Source organism: Phaethon aethereus (genome assembly GCF_964289735.1).
Source record: "Phaethon aethereus genome assembly, chromosome: 1".
In the NCBI taxonomy this organism is placed as follows: domain Eukaryota; kingdom Metazoa; phylum Chordata; class Aves; order Phaethontiformes; family Phaethontidae; genus Phaethon; species Phaethon aethereus.
Genome location: NC_138575.1, coordinates 85599364 through 85625756, shown reverse-complemented (window position 1 = coordinate 85625756; position 26393 = coordinate 85599364). Strand labels below are relative to the sequence as shown.

Sequence of the window (26393 nt, the reverse complement as noted above, 5' to 3'; positions counted from 1 at the left end):
CACTAACTCAAGCATGCCTAGTCATCCAAGAAGCATTCAAATTATGGGAGCAACTGCTGTAGTTGACACCCAGTTTTGTAGTCTCTGTAGACTCATTCAAGATTTTTGCACCTTGAAAATTTTGTTCTTCATACATGACATCTGCAAGTCAAAAACTAAAGCACATCTGGAAGGCAGCATGTGTGAAGCTTCAAGTATGCCTGTATATTGTATAATTAGGGTGCAAAAAAGTGAAGTTCCTCAGTCTCCAAGATTCTAAAATACATATTACTGTAAGAACCAAATTCCCTTTTCAGTATTTTAAAAGCTTACAATGATTTAGAATTACTTTTATCTGAATGTTTCTACTGTATTCAACATTATTAATTTCATATTAAGTCTCAAAATGGACCTTTCCAAATGAAGAAAGAAGGTACAACACTTATCAAAACTATGAAATAGCACTATCAACCTTGTAATTTTCTAAAGCATTAAGACAGTTGTGCCAGATCTACATTTTAAAGTTTGATTGACTTCCAGGAACGTGAGCAACTTCAGTTGCAGCCACCTCAAATGGAAGATAGGTTAACACAACACCATAGTTTCAAGGGACAGTCTGTTTCAGAGATGGCCTAAAGCCAAGATCTCAGGTGTCTATCCATCATCAAGTACCCCACAGCACATTTACAAAACTGTAGGCATTTATTTTTGACTTGCTCCCTTTACCTCTGTCCACTAGAAGTAAAATACTTTTTATATCTTAATGTGTGCTTGACATATTGCTCAATAGTGAAGGTATTCCACCTGAGGGGGGGAAAAAATAGAAAAAAAAAAATATCTGCCAACTGGTTCTCAGGTACAGCTTTTTTAAACTTTATAGGTAGTATCTTCATTGCTCTGAACTGCCTGTTACTATGATTCACATTTACTTTTCTATGCAAACCACTGGTTGGACAGCTAACAATTATTTTACCAAACAAGAGTTCTAATGACTAAATTAGTGATTAATGGATAATTTTACTATTCTCTTCTCAGAAAAAGAAGATTCTTCTTAAGAATACAGTCTTTTGTCTTCTTGCAATTTTAGTGCTGCTGAACATTCTAAGTTCAGAGTCAGACCCCTAAAAATAATAGGCCTTAAGGATCTGTTTAAAAATTATGTACTTTTATTTAGCTTCATGTATTCTAGTTTTTTTACTTTAACCATGGAGACTAAGAAAGTTAAGGAAATGGACAGTTTCTTTAATAAACTGGGGGTAGGAGGGAAACAGCTATCACATGAACTGACATTATTGTTAGGCGATTTCTATGAAGCATCCATAAAAGTATGCAAAACAAGTTTCTCAGCAGAAGAAAATTATACTAGTACAATTGTTATCAGAAAAGCAGCATCATTTCCTGCAGCTTAAACTGTCAATTAACATCCAATATCTATGCAAGCAAATTTATGTGCATCTGGTCATCAGTTCTTCAAAAATTGCTTCCAGATTTGGTATACAAACCTCAGCCTTTAAAGTCTGCATAAAGAAGCCATCTTCTAATGTTTCACAGCATATTTGGTGGACCCAAGCGACTACAGGACCCTCTCTAACTCTACTGCCTCTTTTCACCCTCAACTAAAATTACCAAGTGTATGTCATAAATAAATAAATACTGTTTCTTTTCTACACTGTGCTCATTATAATTCAACTACTAGAAGTTTAGTTTTCTCTCTTTACTTGCTTTTCCTTTCCCCATCCAAACATCAGAGACCCAAGAGATTTTTCTTTGTGTTTTTAAAATCACAGATTCTGTCAAAATCCATCTTCACTGCCTGCCTGTATCCTCACATCTAATTTCAAATAAATTCAGTTTTGAGCTACTCAAGAAGCATAATCTCTTTCCAAAATCTCTTCTCCGAAGTTCACAGTTGTTTTTCCTATTACATCAGTTATATTCCTTTCAGTTATTCCTCTCTTTTACTTGCTATAGCATACAGAGTATGTTACCATATACCCCAAGAGCTTCATTAGGAACAGAGGATCAGAATAACACTGCAAAACCGCTTCACAGCAACACTTCGAAACAAGCAGAGTGGACCGACACCCACAAAACCAGTTTAATCTACAAGTATTTAGATGATGCGTAATATATAACGTTGAAGAGTTAAGCACATAAAACACAGCCAGGTTTTATACAGCTGTTGCGCGCCCGCTGGAGGCGGATGTTATCAGGGCAGCGTCGCCACAACACCCAGCCGAGCGGCGCGACGTTACCAGGCGGGTACTCGCCCCGTGGCGTGCGGCCCCATGCGCGCGTGGCCGTTAGCAGCTGCCGTGACAGCACACAGACGCGTGCAGCTCTGCCCTCCCAGGCCCCGCTGCGGCCGCTCAACCCGGCACCGGGCGCTCCGCGGCCACTGCTTCTGGTGCGATGCGAGGCAGAGCTGCGCGCAGCACCGGCCCAGGTCGTTTTGCTTCCAGAGACACCCGCCTCCCCGAAACCGCGCCCACCCGTCGGAAAGTGGAACCAGAGCGGGAGGCGCCGCACCGGGCCGCCCTCACTGAGGTGCGGTCCCAGGCTGGGCCCCTCTTACCTGCCGCCGGCGGGGCCACCTCGGCCCCTCGCACCCTCCATCCTCAGCCCCGCCGTTGCTATGGGGCACCGGCCGCCGCGCCCAGCTCCGGTCTCGCCGCTACCCTTGGCAACGGAACTCGGTACTGAAGCGCCGCACCATTGGCCGAAGGCGCAGCACGCAGCCCGCCGATTGGCCACCGGCAGCCCTCAATGGGGAGGGGCGTGTCCTGCACATGCGCGAGATGGGAGCTGCCTGCGCCTGGCACGATCCCAGTCCCGCCCCCTTCACGCGCGCGCCGCCGGACCCTGGTGGGACGGCTGGGGCCCGGCCCTGCTGCTCCGTGCCCTGCACCTCCTCAGGGGTTGGAGTAACAGCCCCTACAAGCAGCCACGTAGCTTAGAAAGCTCATTCCAGAGTCACCCCGTTCCCCAAGGAGGCCCGGCCCAACACACCCTCATCCCCAAGAAAGCACCTCCCCGTGCCTTTGCAGCATTTCTCCGGAGGATCGGCCAGCAGTAGCACAAGGCTTGGCTTAAATGATCTCCCCTCTTCATCTTTGAAAGTAACATTGTCTATTTGGATATGTCTTTGCACATAACAAAATTACTGCTCCTGCCAAGTCAGACATTGCTCTGCCTCCTTGGGAGCTCAGGGTTAATCTTCACCAGTATGTCAGCAGCACTCAGCTTCCCTCTCTCCTGCAGGTATTTCATTATATGAGGCCGCTGTCTCCAAGTAACCTTTACTCCATACTCATGCTCAGGAGTATCTGTGACCAGTACTGCTGCTGACTCCCCTTTCCCACAGGAATCAATACCAAATGCCAGCTCTTTTTCTAGATGCCAGGCATGGCTACTTCTCTGTGGCAGAGTGCTGCTGCATCTCCAGTTCCTTATGGAAGGCACCTGTGGAGTCTCTACATCTGGTGGACTAAAGAATTCTGGCTCCACAGGCTGGGGAGCAGCTAACAAAGGTATTTCTCTACAGTTCTCTGGACTGTTCACCTGGACATTGGCTTTTGCTGACGTCCCTTTCTTGGGCTGTCTGTGAGATTGCTGTGTGCTATTCCTCAAGCAATTTGGATGATCTGAGGGGTCATATCCTTCTGGATTCTCAAAAGTTAAAGAAGGAAATTTGCAGGCTATAGCTCTTCGACAAGTTCCTCCTGCGTGAAGTGAACTGTGGTTGGCATCCTGATTCTGGGGTCTGTGAGCACCACAATGCTGCTTCTGGCATGCTTTCAACACCACTGACTCAGCTGTTTCAAATTGTGGGCACACCTGAAGTAAAAGACATAATAAGAAAAAACCAACAATTTTCTCCAGACAAAGGAATGCCAACCTGATTCTACTCCCCCACCTATCCCATCTTTTTTCAGTGCATTCATTAAGTGGGTAATGCCACCTGCAGCAAAGCAAATCAGTCACTAACCAAGCTACTAAGCAGGAGATACCTCTGAACTTCAACATCATTTCCTGCCACTCTTCTCTGAAAAGTGATTGGGGCCCAAAGTGAGCTATTCTCTAGCAACTTAAAAAGAACTCAAGATTTGAGTTTTAAAGAACAGCGTAACTGGTGTCCGCTCCTGTAACCTCTGCAGATTTACAACAGTTCAGAGCTCGATCCTTTTTCTTTCTGTGTCTTTGCAGAACTCTGAATAGATTCAATGAACTACACCCTCAGTATCCCTAAACAGGTATTGCTCTCAGTTCAACCTCTACAGTATGATTTAAAGGATGCCTGCTTAGCTCCATCACCTTAGATTATGTTAATATGGCTTTCACAATATTCCCCCAAAACGTCTTTATGTCAAAACATAGTTAATCTCTGTATTCTGGAGTAACAGATCACGCAAAAGCCACTTCTAAAATTGTCTTTCTATAGAAGATGGTCAGAGTTCAAAAATCTATATTTCTTTGAAGGATTCTGGACTCTTACTCAAAATCTGAAAGTCCTTCTATTTCAGTATTCTTTATCTTTCTGGGTATCAACAAAGAGAGTCAGGTTCCATTTCTTGCAATTTGCTTTTCCCTAGAGCACATCAAACTGCATTCTAGCTATGATTAACTACAGACCCCTTTCATCATTCCTAAGTTACTACATAGTCCCTCAAAAAACTAAGTGCAATTTAATTAAGGATAGTGATTGTCTGCTATACAACTGAACTGTTTGAGTGCAAAGCCTTTGTGCAGGAAAAGGGAAATGATTCCCTGATAATTGTATCCTGGCACATACTCAACACAGGTGAACCGCTGACTTTGAGGCTATGACTTCCTGGCTTCAGAGAAAATGTAGGGTAGTCTTTACCAATGCAGGAGCCTAGCAGTCAAAAAAGGTATAAAAAAAACCTTAGAAAACATCAAGAAGAGAAGAGCAGAAAATCAGTTGCCACTTAAACAAGTTGACAGAAACTCTGCAGAGGATGCTTCAAGAAGTTACAAACCTCCCAGGATTTTCAAACGGAAAAATCCAACAGTATCAGTGCTGATATCTTCACCCAAATTTTAGAATCAGTCAATGTTTGTAATCAAAGACCTAAGTATCAGTATGGGTATTTCCACCTCTTCCAAAGAAAAAGAATACTTATTCACAGCAGTTATTTGACTTAGTGTTTCAGAAGCCATAGAGCTAACTGCCTCAAACATATAAAAAAATTAAAGAGGAATAAATTGAACATGTTCTACTTCAAGGTTAAGGCACCACAGAAATAGCTCCAGGTCACCAGCAACAAAGGAATGTTTCATGCAGGTTTGAAACTATGCTTCCTGAGCCTGCTTTGTGAAGAGCAGAGTCAAGCAGCAATAATGCATAAACAGAGCTCCTGTAGGTGATGACTATTGTGTGTAGGAACAGTCTGTACTTGCAGCACCTGTTTGCTTAAAAAAAAAATCATTACATTATATAAGGAGTATCTTAGGACACTGCAAACAGTCCCTGGAATATCTTTTCAGACCAGAAAAGGAGCCCATCAGAAGAGTAGAGAGAAACTATTCAAAACACACAGAACGGAAAAGAGGGCAGGTTACAACAAGTAATCCTGAAGTGAAAGCCTGTGTTCTTTAAATTTAGCAGTGTCAGATTTAAACAAAACACCTAGTACTTTAACATGTAACATTTAGACTTCAGCAGTTACTTCAAGCAGCAAGCCAATAAAAAAAAAATTCCCCTTAATGTTTATTATGTGCAGGGTTTTCTGTTTCCATAGAAGACAGCATTTTCATGATGAGAATTATTCTTTCAGAAGACCAATAGTCATATTAATCAGTACACACTGCACACAGTTTTATGCCTTCATATAACCAAGACTGTAGTGGTTGTAGTTAAAATGTGAAGCAACTCAAAAGCACTTATTTATGCTTTAAGCAGCTACAATGAATTCAGGTCTGTACTACTAATCTTCAATATCCAGAACAGATAGCTTGCCGTTGAGACATACGGGAGAAACTTGAAAACCATTGCTGTAAGACGCAGGGGGAAGAATAATCTATACCAACCCAGGCATCAGAGGTGTTCTGGTCTACAGGTTTTGTAGGAACACGTCTTGGATTCTCGGCCGAAGGTAGTGGCGTTTCATAGCAATGGACGGGTCCCTCTCGCGGCCTCTCAAGGAATACCAGCTCTGCCTTCCTGGCCTTGTGGGTACATTTCTTCTTCGGAGGCATCAAAAGATATGGTAATACCACTTAGAAACCTCATGATGCTTGCTAGAGCCAATTGGAGAAAGAGGTAAGCACCCCAAGGAGATGCTAAGTGCTCCCAAATCTGTAGAAGGCAAATAAATGGACTTGAAGACAAACTTATTTGGACACCTTGGCTCTAGTTTTTATCAAAAGTACAACACTTAATGCAACAGTACAGCACACACATCTCTATGCAGACTTTTGCCCACCAGTCGTTTTTGAACTTTCTGTAGAATAGGTAGACTTAGAAATGCAGAGAGATAAGTGCTCCAAAACTTCATGAAAGCTGATAGCCAAATACACTGGAGTAGACAGAGATGCAAACAAAACAAGTGTCCCAGCGCTGCAAAAGGAGTTTGGAACTGGCCTTTGAGCAAGACTCAACATTACTGGAAAAATCAGTTTCTTATGAAAATACATATTTTAAATACATAAGACAGGCAAACTCACATGGGCATTTTTTTCATTAAAATATTTAAGGAGTAATTTGAAAGACATCCATCTATGATAAAGCCTGACTGAAATACCGAAATACAGAACCAACTATATTTCAAATAGTCTTGGTCATTGAAATTTTAAGGAAATTCAAACTGCTGGGAGAGAAGAAAAAAAATAAATTGGGAGTAGTTGACCTACTGAACTGGCTATGTCAAGTCAGCTATCCAAAAATTTAAAGAAATAATTTCTTCACATTAGCTCAATACCTAATCTAGTCACAAGCAAAGAATGGTTTAAGAACTGAAAGAAAAACTTGTTTTCATTTTCAGTTTAATCCATAAAACTGGTTTGCAATGCTGAAGTATATTGTAGGGCTGAGAAAACGAGAAGTCTTCCCATTTCTAGTTACTAACTACCTCTACTTTTTAATTTCAGGAATTTTAAAATACATAACATACTTGACATGTGCCTCCTGTATTCTACATATCTTGCATGACTTTTTCTTACCTGTTAAATAAGCTTTAATTGAAATTACATTGAGTTTAATTTTCCATTCAAAAACAGATTAGCACAGACGAGGAATATTTAAACGTAACATTTTGAGAAATGCATTCTTTAATCAAACGCATAAGACTGCAACAGCCTGACTGCTTACCAAACGCGCAGCCTCCTCAGGGAGTCCCGCGAGCTTCCCTAGCCAGATACAGCCGTAACACCCGTTAAACGGTGAAACTCCGCGGCTCTTCACGAGGAACCCCTCGTGGCCAGCGACCGGCTGCCTGTCCCGCGGCCGGTGCCCGGGGCGGCGCGGCTGAAGGAAGGTCCCGAAGCTGCCCCTGCCGGGGTGGGGGTGGCTCTCCCAAGACAGGGCCCGCGGCTTAAGCGCCAACTGAGCAAACCACCCCCCACCCCCAAAAAAAAAAAAAAAAGCAACACAATCCCTGCAACCAAAAACTGTACAAACAGCCTAAACAACCCCAACCCTTCGCGGGCTACCGGCACATCCGTATACCCCGCTGCCAAAGCCGATTGGCCCGATCCGCCCCGCCCCTGCTACATCTCATTGGTCCAGGCCGGCACGTGATGCTAACGAGTCGCCGGGCGCCAAATTCAAACCGGGAAACGATTTCTGCTGCGAGCGACGGCAGAGCCCGGAAGCGCTGGAGTTGTCGCCTCCCTCCGTACCCCTGCCTGGCCGGGGAGGTGGTGAGTCGCGACCTGCGCCCGGCACCCGCCCCCACCGCAGCCTCCATCTCCCCGGTGACTCCCCGCGGGGGCTGGAAGTAGGGGCTGTTAACCCCGCGAGAGCAGCGCTAAGAGCGTAGGGCCTCTGAGAGAGGAAAACGTCTAGGCCCGGGCCTAGACGGACTTACTGTCGAGCGCGGCAGAGCTGGGATTGGAGTCGGTAAAGAAGGAGCCAGGAGCTCTTTAGCTCTCCCCTCTTACCACCTCTGGGGCCGAGAGTACACAGTGTGTAGGCCGTGGGCTTACACTGGTGGTAGCAGCTCGAGGCCTTCTTAGGAAGCAGCTTGTTCCTGTCGGGAACGCAACCTTTTGGAGGCTAGCTGGAGGTTACTCTTTTGTCGTTGCCTTACGGGGATTTCTCTTTAAGGGAGTGGAGCAGATTGCAAAGGGCCATGTGTGTGCCTGGGTGCTACAACCCGTGTGTAATGCTGAACGTTTCTATCGGTGGTGTCTGGCTGCTGGGCAGCCCCTGATCACAGGGCTGTCTGCTCCCTGCACATAGGGCATCAGCTCAGTTTTTTATCTGCCAGACTTTCCGGTTTGTATCTGTTGTAGGTGATTCCTACTAAGAATTTTCTTGTTTGTCTGCTGGCCTGGTCAAATCCACCAATGCAAAAAGCCTCTTTGTTATTTGTTTCTATTCTGCCTGCCATCCCTAATGATAAACAATAAGTACAATTTGTGTATTCTTGTTCTGGTATAGTTTGCTGCAAGAGACAGCAGTCACCTAATTCTTGAATGACATAATATTTATAAGTGGTGTTCTCAGAAGTGACACACTGCATCTTACCCAAAAGCAGTATCTCTGAATTTTATCTCCTCCACTTTCTGCTTTATAATCTAAATTGTCTGCTGTCCAAAAGTTTGACATTTAAATTGTATGTTGCCCAGTGATTTATTTATCTGGTTCTTGACAAATCTACAGAACGAATGACTAAAGCATTTATTTAATATTTATTTTAAAGCATCTAGCTTCTGCTACATTTATTGTGTTCTTTTGTAATGTTCAGGACAATCTCTCCTTCCCTGATCTTAAACCAACTGTTAAATTCCCTTTTCTCTCAGGTTGTATGATCTGCTGGTTACAGCAATGAGATATAAGAATCGGGACTGCTATTTCTATGTTCTAGCTTTTCTCCCCTCAAGCTTGCTGACTGATGCTGGTCAAGTCACTTTACAGCTAAGTCTTAGTCCCTGTTTCTGTAAAGCACATATACTGGGAAGGTATGTATATGTACATTATTATGTACTCTGTGGCTCCTAATTTCTGATGCAAATTATCTACTCTGTAAATATCTCTCCTGTCCTGCTTACACAACGTGTGGATAAAAGAGGTACAGTACTGTTTTCCAATAGCCTTCCTTATTTCTAGCTTTGTAGCAATTGCTGAGAACGTATGCACTGTGGGAGGCCTGTGGTAATTTGCTGCACCTTTTCTAGCTGTTCCTGCCCTCTGCACTCTTATGTTGTATCTTTTGTTTTCCAGGGTTTGTTCTTGTTTCTCTCAATGGAGAGTGACTGTATAGATCAATAATGAGGACCAGCCCTCGCAGGCCCTTAATTCTGAAAAGACGGAAACTGACCCTCCCACAGAAGGATGCATCCAGTACTTCAGCAAGAGGTGAGAACAGTGGTCAGGATGAAAAGACTCTTAAGCAGGAGCACAGCCATGAGAACCAACACAACAGCCAACCCAGAGACAAAATGGACTGTGGCCTGCAGAAATTCCCAGCAGGAATAAAGATAATTGACCATCCTACCATGCCCAACACTCAAGTAGTGGCCATCCCTACAAATGCTGATATCCAGAGCATCATAGAGGCACTGACAGCAAAAGGAAAAGAATGTGGCAACAATGGGCCCAACAAGTTCATTCTCATTAGCAGTGGAGGCACATCCCGTTCAGCAGGTCCAATGCCATCACAGCATCTCCCATCAGAGAAGAAACCCAGTGCAGCAACCAAGGCTGCAGATGAAGAAAGAGAGAAGAATGTTACACAGACAGCTGGTCTTGCAAGAGGGACAACGCTCTGGCATTCAGGAATTGATTCTGTGGTTGGACAGGAACAGGAGAGCAACAGTATGTAATCTTTACACTATTTTTTGTCCCAATACATAGACAAAGAGATGTGAAGTGGGCCAATGAGTGTAGTGCTTGGATCTCAGTATGCACAAATGAAAACTATTTTGTTAATTACAAAATAGCTATGGATTTGATTTTAATAATCTACATACCTATGCATATGTGGTGAAATCTGAAGGATCTTAGTGGATATATTTTTGGTGGAAGAGATGGTATATAAAGGTGTATAGCAAAGCAAAATTTTAGTGCAGGGGGAAAAAGAAGGGCTGGCTTGAGGAAATCAAGTCTAGAAGAACAAAAGACAAAATTTCATTTAGCAAAAGGGTTATGGCTGAATTCAAGACTAATACAGAGTACCCTAGTCGGTGACAAAACATACGGGCCTAGAGCTTTGAAAAAGGGATGATCCCCATCATTTGATAACTAAGTGGCAAGTCTGTTTCCTCCTTGGCTGTCTCATGAAGCTGCTGAATACATGTTAGAAGTGGGATGGATTTTACTTCGAAGCGCTGCTCAGCTCAGCTATTTTAAGCTTTTGTAGCTTATGTAGCTTTTGGGCTGTAGTAAATCTTATCCCACAGTATAGTACTGACAGGAACCCATAGACAGCTGCAATAGCTGCATTGCTACAACCAACCTCACCAGAAATAACAAAACTGTGTTAATTTTCATTGCTGCAGTACAAAAACCTGGAGACATCTGAGCTTCTGACTTGGGTCATGTGCTAGGTCTTTCAGTTGGAGTTTGTCACCACCTTCCTTGGCTTCTGCTTACTAGATTCATCCCTTAGCTAAAAATACTTCAATTCCTGAAGTACTGGATCAACATTGTCCTGTTTTGTTTGAGAGCAATAGTCTGGTTTGAATGTTTGTTTTTAAGGCTGCAACTTTTTTCAGAAATCGGGCAGAATCCCATGAAATCAGGAATTCGAGGTTGAATTCTTTCCACAAGAAATGTTAGCATTGTAATACCATCTTGTCCCTATCTTGAGACAGGGATGCCTCTTCTAGAACTGTGACTAGTGCCTTCCTTTTAGCACTTGAGATGAAGGGGAAAGAGGGTTACTTACTCACGAGTAAGCGGGGCTATGGGCTTGTTATCCCAACAGGCAGTGGCGAGACAATGAGCTCTGTGTTGGACAATAGTCTCACTAACATCCAGTGGCTTGGGAAGATGAGATCTGATGGGCTAAGTCCCTGTTCTGTGAAGCAAGACACAGAGAAAGAGAACCAGATACCTCCGCAGGAAAGAATCAAGGTAAGCAGGAGAAGACAACAGAGTGTATGCTTTTGATAGGGAAGTAATCCATATGGATCAGAAGACTTGCAAGAACTAGGCATTACCATTTCTAAATAACCTGAGTTTGGCCTTTACTGATTTGAATAGCAGAACTTGGAGGATCCAGGGATGTTCCATGGCCTTTCTTGTCAACTTTGTGAGCACTCATGTATCATTCCTTCTGTCTCTCAGGCTGAAGAAGATTCTGCTGCTGCTATTCCTACTGCTGCCGCCTCCTCCTCATGGCAGGATTCAGTATCAGAACGACCTCCTTACTCGTATATGGCCATGATCCAGTTTGCCATCAACAGCACTGAGAAGAAGCGTATGACTCTGAAGGACATCTATACCTGGATTGAGGATCATTTCCCATATTTTAAACATGTGGCTAAGCCAGGTTGGAAGGTAACAAGCAGGCCCTCAAGTTGCTGTGGGACACAGGGTGATATTATAAGCCTTCTGGATGAAAATGAAAAGTTGTTCCCCAGCCTGCAGAGCAAGATAGAAATGAATTTAAACACCCCACCCCAAATACCCTCTCATTCCAGATGTTCCCTGTTCCACTTCTTGTACCCCTTTTATCATTCCACTGAGGTAAGAGGATAGGATGTTTGATCACTGGAGTAAAAATAGGCATCTCAAGAGTAAATAGAATAAGAGATTGATGACAGGTTTGGCTGGGTATGCAGTGAATATAAAGGTCCATGTTGGACCTTGATTACATTTGGAATGTAATCCCTCTGCCAGGGCAGTCATGTCTGAGGTAGGCCTTACTGTGTTGATAACAAAACTACTGCTTTTCAACCTCCCCCTCACCCATTTCTCCCCAGAACTCCATTCGGCACAACCTGTCTCTTCATGATATGTTTGTTCGTGAGACATCTGCTAATGGTAAAATCTCATTCTGGACTATTCACCCTGATGCAAACCGTTGCCTAACATTGGACCAGGTATTTAAGGTGAGTGCCTCATGCAAAGAAAATGAGACAGGCTATACAGTTCCTAAATGCCATGCTAGTCAGATGCACCTTATTTTAACAGGAAAGTTAAGCTGCTTTGACATCAGCCTTTTTGTAGAAGCTGGATTCAGTCACTTCTCTTGACATATAGATGAGCTCTGTATTTGAAAGAAAAGGTGCTGTGGCTGTGTGTATGAACTGGAGCTTCTGTGAGATGCGTTTATTCTTCAGATGGTGTGCCAAATGTAATAGTGAGCTTGTTCAACTTCTTTCTGTGGGCCTGATTCAAATTCCTAGTGAGAAGCTTTCTGCTGAAGTCAACCAGGAGTTCCTATGCTGTTTGATTAGGCAGTCATAGGTTGGAATTGCCCTTATCCCAGCTAGGTATTTTAGGAAGTACCATTTTATGGGATAAATGCAGCTTGTGATTCTGATATAGGTGTGTTTAGATTCTCTTCTTTGTTTTCTGCAGTGGGTGGGCAGATCGACTGTTTTCTCAGATTATAAAAGTTTAAAATGTCCCATTTGTTTCCCCTTTGGTTGATAACGTCATTTTATTTTTCTCCCTCTCAATGCCTTGCTGCCACCAGCCACTGGACTTGGGGTCACCAACATCGCCTGAGCACTCTGAATCAGTAAGACTTACCCGCTGGCTCGGGGCTTGGGCTTCCATTCTCCTGCCAGTCACTGAAGGAAAGCACAAGAGGCTCAGGGAGGGGGACTGGGTCACTGCTGCACCTACTCATACAGCTCCGTACACACTCTTTTTTGGGGAAAGGAGTAAAGCCAAAGGTTAATTGCCTTCAGATGATATGCTCTCTGTACAGCTGGTAGAGCTGTACAGCTTTGAGCAACTAGAAATCTACTGCTGAAGTAGGCTGCAATGGGCACCAACAGCTTCAGAGAATAAGCCCAGACAGAGATTTCTGGTAAAATCCTCATCTCTGTGGCAGCAGTCCCAATCTATTCTGGGGCTCAGATCCAGAGAGAATAGGATCTCTCTCTGTGCTCCTTTTTCATTTTGGAAACCAGCTGCATTGTGACTCTTAGAAGGATGAAGCTGTTTGTTGTCTCTCTTGCATTCAGCATTTTTAACAATGACAGATCTGCAAGCAGCCAGTCAAACACTTTTCTGTCACAGCTACAGCCCTGGCCTTCTTTCCATCTGCTTAGACTTCTGATTCCTCTGTTGCCTCTGGTATTTCACTTGAACATCTATCTGGTCTATGGTTTGTATATAGATCCAATATGCAATAAAGCTATCCTGTTCACCTTTCCTCAGGCACTGAGGACACTGAAAACAGGTCAGTTCTACAGTAGAGTCTGCAGCTGGAGCAGCTCTGTCATGCTGTCTCTTTTTTTCTACACAGCTTTTGGTTGGCAGCTGGCTTTGAGATGGCATGGCTGCAAAAGAGCAAGTGGTACACAGACAGAGTGCTGGGTGCTAACACCTGCTCTCTCAGTATTAGTGCAGCACAGGCTTCTGGATTCTCAGTTCTGAATGAGGCAGCAGAATCAAGATAGGTTCTTCTGTTTAAATCTCTTTTTCTTTTCTCCTTTTCCTCTTTCTTATTTCACAATGAGTGCAGCAACAAAAGAGACATCTTCCAGATCCCCAGAAGAACGTGGGAAGCAACAGCAGCAGCAAAACTGAACCCCAGAATGCACGTGAGTGTCTACATCAGCCTATGCCAAAGAGAATTAGCCCCATAAATTTGGGACACTCTCCCAGATTCCATTAGGAATAGAAGTAGAAATCATTATCCAGGTTTGTCAGCTTTTAGGCTTCCTACTGTCAGGTTTGGAGCTGAGGGCAGTACTGCTATGTCTGAGAGAAGATGCAATGGGGAGATGGAGGAGATTGGGTACTCAAATGGAGTGAGAGCAGAGCTTGCCCCAACTTGAGGGCTAGGATCTGTATGAAGGACTGTTTTCTTGTTCATTGGGTCTTCTGGCTTGCAATTTGTATCCTCAAAATTAGCAGAGAAGGCAGGTGAGCCTATCTCTGATAGGATGTTTATTCTGGGGTATTTAGAAAGACTTCCTGTTAGATGCTTGGGTTCCAAGAGGTAGTAGAGGAAGGGCAAGAGGCTAGCGAGTCCATTCTTTTTCCTTCCAGGCCGAAAGATGAAGCCTTTGCTTCCTCGTATCAACTCCTACCTGGTTCCGATCCAGTTTCCTTTGAGTCAGCCTCTTGTCTTGCAGCCTTCTATGAAGGTTCCTCTAGCCATGGCACAGGGAGCATCCCTCAACAGCTCAGAGACTTTCCGGAGCAATAAGCGTGTGCGCATTGCCCCAAAGGTTGGTTTCTTGATTTCTGAGGGGCAGGGGGCGTTGTTGTTTGTTTGGGGTTTTTTTTGGTTGGTTGGTTGGTTGTTTTTTCCTTTTCTATAGCCCCTGTTCTTCATCTGGTTCCTTTGTGCATCTTTGCTAAGTGCTCTGAAACTCTAAGCTCATACTAAGGAACAGTGACAACCCTTGCTGTCCTTTTCTGTCTCTAGGGTGACTACTACCTGCTGGTTGACTCGCTATAAGGATGTTACTATAATGCACTAGAGGAAGGGGCTCTATGGATTGGTCAAGAAAATTTTTTCTCTACTGTTTGGGTGTGAAGAAATAAGGATTGGAGAAACAGCTTTGTTCTGCCCCTAAAACATTCATTTTTTTGATAGCTCTGAAGAGACACATAACATAGGGAACTTCTTCTGAAAGACCTTTGATTTGCATGCAGTCTCTTCCAAGAGGTTTTCAGTACCTGATGGTTGCTAATTCTGTGGAGTTCCCAGTTATTCTGGGCACAAACAAAACAGCTATTAAACAAGTCTTTATCTTGGCATCTCACTGACTGCTCTGGGATGCTTAGACATTGTAAAGCTTTAACTTTTTCCATCCTGTCTAACCATAATCCTGTTTTCCTTTGTGTGCCTGCTGCTTTATGTTCTCTCCTGCTATGATTTGTCTTTCCCCTGTGCTCTTTTTCTTTTGATAACCTCAATAATTTTTTTTTCTTTTCTTTTTCCTTGGTTTCTGGGAAAGCTGTCCTCATTCATTTTGTTATTTCACATCTAGATAGTGTAAGGAGGAATCAAAAGGGTTACACTTCTCCAGGAGTATTCAGCTCTCCTTCTGTTGGTACTCCTAGAAGTTCCTTATAGCAGAAGTGCCCTGAAGGGCATCGCTTCCAGACAGTGGGCTAAAAACTTTCCCACGTGATCTGTAGGCTTCTTGGTATCAACTTCACACAGATATCAATCTCTATCTGTTGTTATAGTTACTGCTTTCTGAAGATCCTCCTCTTACCTGTTCTCCTGTACTTAAGTGCCAGTCTCTCTTCCTTCCACAATCATCCAGATTTTGTGTGGGTTTGATCCTTGCTTACTGACTGCATATCACTTGTGTTTCTTTGTAGATGTCACCCTCTACAGAAGAGTCATCCTCTTTACCCATGGCTACTGTCAAAGAGGAGAGTCATTGTGATGAAGGTTTATTTTCCCCAACTCATTCCCTAAAGGAGAGCAGCTCCCAGCCTGGTGAAGAATCAGCGTCTTTCCCTGAGAGCATCTGTATAAAGGAGGAGGAAGGCTCTCGACTGGATGACTGGCTGTCCCCATTTGCCTCAACCGTAACAGTAAAGGAAGAGCCAGGCTTGTTCCTCCCAGTCTCATCCACAAAGGAGAAGAAACAATTCACCATACTGAAGTCGCCATCTAAGGGTGTTTCTGACACATTAGTTATAAAGAGGCGGGAAATGGGCAGATCCAGAAGGAAACAACGCCTAGCACTGCCATGCTCAGAAGAACCTGTCCTTGTTTTGCCAGAAAACAATGGCTTTGACCCTTTCCGGTTAGGGGCAGACCGCCCCTTCCTGCAGGAAAGCCAGCCTCTTGAGAATGTATCACAGCTCAGCTGCTCACAGGGGGAGGAGGGGCCCTTTAAAACACCAGTCAAGGAGATATTCAGCAAATTGCCTGTTTCTTCCACTCCCAGTAAAGTCTCAGCAACTACTACCCCCCCACTAGGGGGCCTTGACCCCGGGAAGTCTGTATCCTTAGCCAAAGGAAGTCACGAGCTGGACTTCAGCCCAGTGAGAACCATTCAGTTGCCATTCATACCCCTCCAGGAGAACCAGGACTTGCTGGGTTTTAACAGCACACCCCTTAAAAATCCCCTCTTTGAGTCCCCTCGGGAACTGCTCAATACAGAATCCAGTGACATGGTGCATGCCCCCCTCACAAGCTCTCCGGCTTTTATCCATGAGCCTACTAGGCAATCATCTGTTGAACTGCCAGCCTCTGGCTTTACTGAAAATCGGTCACTCATGGAGGGCCTTATCCTGGACACCATGAATGACAGTCTGAGCAAAATCCTTCTAGATATCAGCTTTCCTGGTCTTGAGGATGAAAACTTAGGAACGGACATTAGTTGGTCTCAGCTCATACCTGAACTGAAGTAAATTGGCCTGAGGACTGAATTTGGCTTGTTCTGATATTACAGAAAGCACTCTTCTCATCTGAGCTCTGTTCATGTAGTCTAAGAAGACTGTCTGCTTTTGATTTAATTCCCACATCCATGAGAACAGAGGGCATTAGACTCCTGCTAAGCTGGGAGACAGGCCTATTGGCTGCTATAAGCTCCCTTTATAAGCTGCAGTAGACTTTATGTGTAACAAGATAGAACCTCTCTAACCTTGTGCTAGAGATGAGAGTCCCTGGGGAGACGTTATCAAGAGAACATTCGAAGTAGGCTCTGAATGGCATTTGTTACTCAAGGTATCAGAGGAAATGGATGCACTCCTCAGTTATGTACAATAGGAAAGAGCTTAGGAACTTCTCTGTCCTTACTTCCTTTTACTTTGTTCTCCTATTACTTAGTATCTTCTGTGTAGTTTTATGGCTGTAAATACTGTACATTATTTAAATTAGCCCTTAATTATAATAATAATTTTATTCTTTTAGGGTTATGGGACTATTTGGGCTTGTAAAGGGTTTGACTTACAGTGTTGTCCATATATTCGACATCTCCGATATTCTTCTACCCTAGATGAGAGCCCAAAATACTTTTTTTTTTTTTTCCTTCTTTGACTTGAGAAACACAGTGGTCTAGGCTGTTCTGAAGGTTGCTGGGGCAAAGATCTAAAAAACCACTTAGAAGTGACTGAAGTCAAACTGAAACAGGTTGTTATCTGGATTGCAGCATAAAATCTTGGTTTGGCTTCTTTTTCCCAGGCTGGAATGGAGGAGAGCTTGGATCAAGCTGTATAGCTTTTCTGGTTCCAGAGTCCTATTATTATGTACCTAGAGGACTAGGCAGAGTCATTGTTGCAGTAAGATGGACTTCTATTGAATGGTTAAAGCTGCCCTCATTACAAACATCAGTTGAAAATGTATAAAAGAACCTATACAGCAAATGCCGATATTTCCACTGAAAAGTGACCTCTGGAATCATAAGGTATGTTTCTCTTGGTGCAATCGGACAACTCATCCCAATTCTCTAGAACTCACATCAAAAGAGGAAATGGCCATGGGAAAGACCTAATCCTTCTGCTTACAGACAAATGATGGCTCTTGTACCTACATACTCAATAAAACTTCTGTGGGAACACAGCTTAGTATTGTCTTTACTGTTTTCACTCTTAGCAGTGGGCTCAGGCTGGGTCATAGCCTGAACAACCAATTTTTGTCTGTCTAATGTGTGTGTTTTCTGTGATCACTGAGTAAGTGACCATCAGGACATTTTAAGTATTTCTCAGGACATGTTGGCCATACCACATTAGATTTTGTTACTCAACCCCTTGCTTTATATAATATACTTTTTCCTGCTGTTCATGGATAAATCCTGACTTTACAAGCCAGAAACATACTAACTTAGTCTAAAACATCAGAACACCACCAGCAGGCTAGTTTCTGTATTTTGTAAATGCAAAACAAGTCTCACTGAAAAACCTGTATTTCTGCCTTCCCCTATAAACACAAAACCAGGTTTAGATGTATGTGGTTTTCATAACTGCAGTTCTCTCATGTGCTTGTTAGAGGTTATTTGCCCTCAGAAGGTGTTTCAAGCACTTTGTGTTGATGATTATTATTTCTGTTTTTCTGCAGAGGAATATTGGACTCCCTGATCTGCTTTTCTGTCTGCCTAAGCAGAAATGATTGCTCAGCTTGAGGCCAACAGTGAAAAATGTTTTGCTAGGTTGCCACGTGGATTTCAGACCAGAAGATTGTTGTCAGTGATTAGAAGTTGAAGTTCCATCACTTCTGACTGAGTCTCAGTTTCCTTGCACCTATGCAGGAAATAAGAAAGGATTTCAGAAAGCTTTAGAACTAAGACCTGTTGGGTGCCAGTAGTGTCTTAAGTGTATTTTGTTTAGGATTGATTTGCCAATACTGCCTGTGAGGGCAGGAGGTCTTGATTCCTTCTTTGCTTCAAATGAACTCCTTACTAGAGGACATGTCCTCCAGCCTGGATTGAAATCCTCATTCTCTGACCAGGAAATTGTAACAGACTGCTGTGAAAATTGATTAACGCTACACAGCACATACGTCTTCAGGGAGGAGAGCTGAGGGGAAAGCCATGAACCCAGGCTTAGGCCCAGGGGGAAGAAGAGATGCAGACAGAAGGCAAGATTGTAGTCATGAGGCTACAGAAGAAGCCCTTTGTGGTTTGTGGCACACTTTCTGCTAGTACATGTTACACAGCTGTCAGGACTCTACTTGGGTTTCTCAAGACATCCTATCTCCCTTTCACCACACTTCTTGCTCCTGAGAGAATGTGTGCACACAACTGACATCCAAGAGCCAGCTAACTAAAGTTCATGTATCCAGCAAATTATGAAATGCTTTTGCCCTTGGGATGATGTCAATTCCAAGTGGGTGATCCCTTGCTGTCCCTGTCAGCTGAGGGCTTTGATGGCCACCTCACATTATATTTTGAACATAGTGGTGCCAAAGACTGGTTTTGTCTCCTGCTAAGTATTCCAGTGGAAGACCCGCTAAAGGGCAGTTACATCAAAAAAGGTGGGGGGAACAACAGGAGAAATCCCGTTAAGCAGGCCTACCTATTGCTCCCACAGCAGATATCCCAGTGTTTTGCCCAACCTAATTCAAAGCCCTACTTGGTGACAATTTCATCACAGCCCTCAGGAAGACTACTTTATTTCTCTTCCTCTGTAAGTGTTTGCCTGATAGTCCGCCTGGATCCTTTCCTTAATTTCATCCTGTTATATTAATCTCTGTAAAGTTGTACAAAAAGCTATAAAGCCATCACACCAGTGTCTGAATGACTACCACCAGCTTGTTGAAAATTGTACGTCTTGAATTCTCCTTCTGTTCTTTCCCTGATGGTATTTACATGTCACTATTTATGGGAATGAGTTGTTGCAACATGTGAACTACTATGAAGAGAAGTTGTTCAAGTGTGGAAGTCACGGATATTTGTATCTTTAGCAGTAAGAAGTTTCACATCTCTGTTGTCACAGAGGGAGAAGGACATTGCTCTTAATATCCCAGGGCTAGGCAACAGAAGATCTGTAAGATTAAATGTGATCAGGTGTTGGAAGGCAGATAAGCATGGCATGAGGCAGAGAAGCAGGGAGCTCTGCTTCTAATCATTCAGCAAAGCAGCTATTTGGAGGATGTCAGATTAAATTGGCAGTTTGCTGTTGGAGGTCATTGCTTAGGTATCCCATATTTAAGCAACTGGACCATTCAAGGGTGCCATTGCTCAGGAGTGAAGTGACAGACAAGTAAGACAGCTGAACTCAAGCACTTTGTACTTTCGGGCAAGTGCTTGAGGCATATGCAGTGTGGTCATGGTGGGAACAGTGGAAGTGGGGCTGCAGGGTAAGATTATTATGTTTTGAAAATGTTTGTCATGAACCAAAAGCTAGAACAACAAGATGATGGAGCTGCTAGGCAGAAGTAAAACATTGTGTGAGAAACAAAACCAAAGGCATTATTTTGGACCGGGGGAGCCAATTATTGAAGTTTAGGTACATGGGCAGAGCAGGAGTTCATTGATCAGGACAGAAATTCTTTTGCAGTCAGGCTGGATGTGTAGTAGCAAACTTCTTGAGCACAAGCCCATCAGCCTCTCCATTATGCACAAGCATACATTCAGTGCTCAGAGCTGACCACTGGTATCACTGTCAGGCTCTGTTCTGCAAGAATGAGCTGAGTCAAAGAAAGAGAAATACACATGTCCAAGAACAGAACACTGAACTGTCTTTCCCTTTGGACAGATATAGCCTCCAAACAGCAAGAATCAGCCTGCAACCACCCTGTGTTCAGCTCAACCCAGCTGAACCTGCACTGAAGGACTGCCAGACCTGGTCTCGCCCCAGTCCTCATCCCCATTATCAGGAGACAGCATTGAGACTTATCTTGAGGAAGAACAGTCACCTTCCGTCAGGGAGCTGTTGAAAAAATACTAAGAGACCACACCAGACACAGACCAGAAGACAACAGGGCACCACAATAAGGTGCAGCAACAGCACCCTGTATAGGAGTAGAGCATATGCTGAAGTTTAGGGAGTTTGGGGTAGTGTATACAAGGGACTCAGACAGGTGGAAGCATATAGATAATTGCATCACGGGATAGAAAGTTGTCCCCCCCAGCTCTTGGCACAGACAGAACAGGTAACACACAAGCAGCATCCAATAATTGATATTATTGATATCCTCTCCCAGAAAAGACATGCTCCTGTTATGCCTCCTCTGCTTTAAAACAGCATAGCTCTTGGGCAACACTACAATAGCAGCAGCATTTCCATAGGAAAAAGACATGCTTTTTGCCAGTGTCTCCCTTTGCAACCCTTTTCAGTGAGTAACTGTATATTTTCAAATCAGAGGTTGTCTGGAGATGGTACAGGACCATCTACCCACTTTTCCTCCTTGTGAGCAGGCAGAGGTGCAGGGCTTACAACCAGCCCCAATCAAAAGAATTCCGATGTCCTCCATGCAGTAGCTCCATCACATACCTCCATCCCTACTACTGATCTGGGATGCTCACTTGAAGCTTTAGTCTAGTTTGGGAATAAGATGGGACATATCAAGTCACACTTGCTCAGCAAGTGACAGAAATGAAGCAGTTTGACAGTGTTGTCAAAAGTGTCTCTCAAAAGAGATCTATGGTTGTAACCAGGTACAAGACTTGGCCACCACATGACAGTAATAGCAGAAGAGGAAAAGAAGTATTTTGTAAGGAAGAATGAGGAATGTGGTTAAGGCTTTGTGAATAAAGATCTTACTTCAGGTAATTAGGGTAGGGGTGTCAGGGCAGTGTCAAGTTGGCAGTTCACAGGAAACAGGAGTTCTGTGTAGCATGGGGACTTGTAACCAGGCAAAGAATTGAAAAGTTGTATGTTCGAGAGCAGAGCAATGAATTAGGCTCAGAAGAGAGCAGATGTATACAGAGGGAGAAAAGAGGCCAGAAGGCAGGCATCACCTGTCTCTCTGCAGGCTCAGTATTTGGATTATAGTGTAGAGGTGTGATCTTGTGAGATGGTGGATGCTTCTCTCCATCCTTCTTCAGTAAGAGCAGAGCTATATTTCTTGTCTTCTCACGAACCTTGTAGCTCAAGAGCAGATAGGCACAGTTCTCCACACCCTTTGTGTAGCATTCCCCAGGTCTTCTCTGAGTAATGTGCAGGAACATCCCAAGACTGTCCTTTGAGTTCTGATAACAGAGCAGGCTGTTTAACACTTTCTAGCCAGTGAAAGAAAACATTAATTTAAGATATAATTTTCAAAGGATCTGGGACACACAAATCTACAGGGATCCAGCAAGTGCTGCAGATGCTCTGCTCCTCTGAAAACTCTGCTCTATACCTGGCAAGAAGTGCACAGATGCAAAGGGGAAGGTAATTCCCCTTCATCAGTTGAGTGAGGTTCCTCCTGCTCCATTTTATCAGCTGAAAAGGACTGGATGCCCCCTGACATGAGGTGAGTAAAGATGTTTACCACCTTTTTGCTTTTGCAACTTGGCTGGTGGAGGAAGAACTGGAGACCTTCCCCATATGGAAGAAAGAGACCCTGTTTTACAACCCAGCAATCTTTTTGTAAGGCTGTCAGTCCTTCATTTCTACCAGAGGGCAGTCTAGCTCTAAACAAAGGTGAAAATTTCTTTTTTAGTAAAATGCCTGGCTTCCCCTTTAAAATGCATTGTGGATTCAGAGAGCAAAATGACAGGCTTGAAAAATGTGAGCTTGCTCCTGAACAGAAATAGCCTCCCTTCCCCCCCTCCTTTTTCCAGCAGAGGTGAGCTACAACTGGATAAAAAGATATTCAGGGTGTAACAAAGTGTTAGCTGCCCGAGATTAAGAAGAAAGTGTCCTGCCTCAGTAGTCAGCTCAGACTGGTCTCTTGCTTTGGTACAAGCAGAGTTTTAGAACATAAAGGCCATGAATGCAAATTGCTGATGCAGTTCAAATGACACATTTGTCCTTGAGCTTCAGTTACAACTTTTCTTGGAAAAATAAAGGTGATAAATACCCTGATACAGAGTTTACGAATACAGGCAAAAGATTATGCAAAGGAGATTCTGTTCCACACCTCAAAATCTGTGGGAAGTCATTATATAGAGCACACTGGTAAACTGTTTGTGTAGAAGATGTATCATATTTATCTTCCATGTTTGCTTCCTTTTTTGATGTACCCTATTTAAAACCAGAAACATTTAATGACATCATTTAAGAAAGTCAAGCAAAACAGCCAGTACAAATGATTATGAAACTAGTCAGACATGGATGGCTTATGTTCCCTGCTGTTGGTCTCTATAACCTTCTCATGGACAAATAGGAGGTTGCTGCCAATAGGGCCTTTGTTTATTTAGTAATGTAATTTGTAGAATTTCTTATACTCATCTGTGGTTACAAACAAGAGACAGGCTCATTAGAACCAGAACCATCTGAAAAATGGATTAGACCAATTTTCCAACAGGGCAAAAAACCCCTCATCTTCACTGGACTTCAGAGGAATCTCTTAATATTGCTGACATTTTCTATAGAATACCTTTTTTCCCCACTACAAATACGGTATCTTTTCTTGATGTAGTGTATTCTTTCACATTTTATGTATTTTTGTATAAATTCTAATAAAGTCAACGTTTTGGATGATATCATTACACAACAGGCCGGAGCATCCCATCTCAACTCTACGCTTTTCTCATGGAGTAACAAGTTTAGATTACTTACAGTTTTTAAATTCTGAATTCCGACATTACATGTTTGTCTACGCACAAAGTTATTTTGGATCATGGAATGGTATGAAATTCCAGCTGCAATTTCTGTTCTGGACAATGCGTGTATGTTGTTAAGCCCTGCAACACTTGACTCTTAGTAGTATATATGACTCTTGTGGTATAATCTGTCCTGAATTATCAACATGCATTTACCACTTTAAGCTTCACTTCAGAAAAGCTTTTGTTTGGGGCAGTTAAAGTTTTGCCTGCTTAGCTGTTGTTACCCGCAGAGGGATAACTAGAGGAGGAATTGCTTCAGGCATTGTCAAGTCAACAGCCATCCTCTTAGGGCTACTTCTTGTAGCCTGAAAGTGCCCATATGTAAACTGTGCTACTGCTGTCTCTCCATTTAGATACTCTCAGTTCTCTCTCTTTCTCAGGTTCCCCATGACCGCACCCTATTTCACCTTTGCTCCATATGCAGTGTCTGTCTTCTCCTTACTTCTCCCTCTCTTGACAGGGGGCATGTTACAGTTTAGGATTCGGATGCTCGGAGAAACCATGGTGCTCCATATGTCAGCCTGTCAATAGTCCTGCCAGGCCTCTGAATAGGACTTTCATGTTTGCAAAGTTTCTGTTGGAAATAGACTCCCAGGAGAGCAGGTGTCTCTACATTTCCTTCCACAACCCCAAGTCTTTACATGCAGACCAGGATGATCCCCAGCCTAAAAACCCCAACCCTGTCTGCTATATAATTTTGGTGCACATATGCTTGCTCTTTGTAGATGTTCAACCACGCCCTTTCAGCCCCTCCTCTCATTTTCTACACATCTTTCACAGAATCACAGAATCACTAAGGTTGGAAAGGACCTTCAAGATCATCAAGTCCAACCATTAAACCAGTGCCACCATGTCCTCTAAACCATGTCCTGAAGTGCCACATCCACACGTTTTTTGAACACTTCCAGAGATGGTGACTCCACCACCTCCCAGGGCAGCCTGCTCCAATGCTTGACCACCCTTTCGGTGAAGAAATTTTTCCTAATATCCAATCTAAACTTCCCCTGGTGCAACTTGAGGCCATTTCCTCTTGTTCTATCACTAGTTTTTTGGGAGAAGAGACCAACATCCACATCACTACAACCCCCTTTCAGGTAGTTGTAGAGAGTGATAAGGTCTCCCCTCAGCCTCCTTTTCTCCAGACTAAACACCAGTTCCCTCAGCCGCTCCTCATAAGACTTGTGCTCCAGACTCCTCACCAGCTTCATTGCCCTTCTTTGGACACGCTCCAGCACCTCAGCATCCTTCTTGTAGTGAGGGGCCCAAAACTGAACACAGTATTCGAGGTGCGACCTCACCAGTGCTGAGTACAGGGGCACAATCGCTTCCCTACTCCTGCTGGCCACACTATTTCTGATACAGGCCAGGACATTGTTGGCCTTCTTGGCCACCTGGGCACACTGCTGGCTCATATTCAGCCGGCTGTCAACCAGCATCCCCAGGTCCTTTTCCACTGTGCAGCTCTCCAGCCACTCCTCCCCAAGCCTGTAGCGTTGCATGGGGTTGTTGTGACCCAAGTGCGGGACCCGGAACTTGGCCTTATTAAACCTCATACAGTTGACCTCTGCCCATCGATCCAGCCTGTCCAGATCCCTCTGTAGGGCCCTCCTACCCTCAAGTAGATCAACGCTCCCACCCAACTTGGTGTCATCTGCAAACCTACCGAGGGAGCACTCAATCTCCTCATCCAGATCATCAATAAAGATATTGAACAAGACCGGCCCCAGAACCGAGCCCTGAGGAACACCACTTGTGACCGGTCACCAGCCGGATTTAACACCATTCACCACAACTCTCTGGGCTCGGCCATCCAGCCAGTTCTTTATTCAGCAAAGAGTAAACCTGTCTAAGCCACGAGCCACCAGTTTCTCCAGGAGAATGCTGTGGGAGACGCTGTCAAAGGCTTTACTGAAGTCCAGGTAGACAACATCCACAGCCTTTCCTTCATCCACTAGGTGGGTCACCTGGTCATAGAAGGAGATCAGGTTGGTCAAGCAGGACCTGCCTTTCATGAACCCATGCTGGCTGGGCTTGATCCCTTGGTTGTCCTGCACATGCCCTGTGAGCACTCTCAAGACCAACTGCTCCATGATCTTCCCAGGTACGGAGTTCAGGCTGACAGGCCTGTAGTTCCCAGGTTCCTCCTTCCAGCCTTTCTTGTAGATGGGTGTCACATTGGCAAGTCTCCAGTCATCTGGGACCTCCCCTGTTAACCAGGACTGCTGATAAATGATGGAGAGTGGCTTGGCACGGTCCTCCACCAGCTCTCTCAGTACTCTCGGGTGGATCCCATCAGGTCCCATAGACTTGTGGGTGTCCAGGTGGCTTAACAGGTCCTTAACTGCTTCCTCCTGCATTATGGGCGGGTTATTGTGCTCTCCATCCCCATCTTCCAGCTCAGGGGGCTGAATACCCTGCAGATACCTGGACTGGCTATTAAAGACTGAGACAACGAAGGCATTAAGTACCTCAGTGTTGTCCTCATCCTTGGAGACAATGTTCCCCACCATATCCAGTAAGGGATGGAGATTCTCTTTGCCCCTCTTTTTTTGTTGTTATTATATTTGTTGAAGCATTTTTTATTATCCTTTGTGACTGTGGCCAGACTGAGCTCTAGCTGGTCTTTTGCCTTTCTAATTTTTCTCTGCATGACCTAATGAGATCCTTGTACTCTTCGTGAGTTGCCTTCCCCTTCTTCCAGAGGTGATAAACTTTCCTCTTTTCCCTGAGTCCCAGCAAAATCTCCTGGTTCAGCCAGGCTGGTCGCCTTCCCTGACAGCTCTTCTTATGGCACATGGGGATCGCCTGTTCCTGTGCTTTTAAGATTTCCTTCTTGAAGACTGTCCAGCCTTCCTGGACCGCTTTGTCCCTCAGGACTGTCTCCCAAGGGACTCTCTCAACCTGTGTCCTGAACAGGCCAAAGTCTGCACTCTGGAAGT

At 44.1% G+C, this 26393-nt stretch overlaps 3 protein-coding genes across 3 annotated transcripts in view; 1 reads left to right on the top strand and 2 right to left on the bottom strand.

Moving 5' to 3' along the window:
* Nucleotides 1–2595, bottom strand: part of TULP3 (TUB like protein 3) — a gene marked incomplete at its 5' end in the record, with an annotated part of 31188 nt that extends 28593 nt beyond the window's left edge. Inside the window, one exon of the mRNA XM_082014155.1 lies at nt 2555–2595. Coding sequence (XP_081870281.1) covers nt 2555–2595 — 41 coding nt within the window. The remainder of the gene's footprint in view (nt 1–2554) is intronic.
* Nucleotides 2596–3156: 561 nt separating this feature from the next.
* RHNO1 (RAD9-HUS1-RAD1 interacting nuclear orphan 1) lies at nt 3157–6198 on the bottom strand (the record flags this gene model as incomplete). The annotated part of the gene is made up of 2 exons (XM_081998239.1): nt 3157–3816; nt 6031–6198. 2 exons carry the CDS (start codon nt 6196–6198, stop codon nt 3157–3159), a joined length of 828 nt encoding a protein of 275 aa, XP_081854365.1.
* A 3234-nt stretch (nt 6199–9432) lies between these two features.
* FOXM1 (forkhead box M1) lies at nt 9433–16672 on the top strand (the record flags this gene model as incomplete). Its single annotated transcript, XM_082003479.1, has 8 exons — nt 9433–9979; nt 11091–11239; nt 11453–11665; nt 12091–12219; nt 12810–12854; nt 13809–13887; nt 14339–14520; nt 15629–16672. The coding sequence occupies 8 exons, from the start codon at nt 9433–9435 to the stop codon at nt 16670–16672; spliced, it is 2388 nt and encodes a 795-aa protein (XP_081859605.1).
* Nucleotides 16673–26393: the final 9721 nt, after the last annotated feature.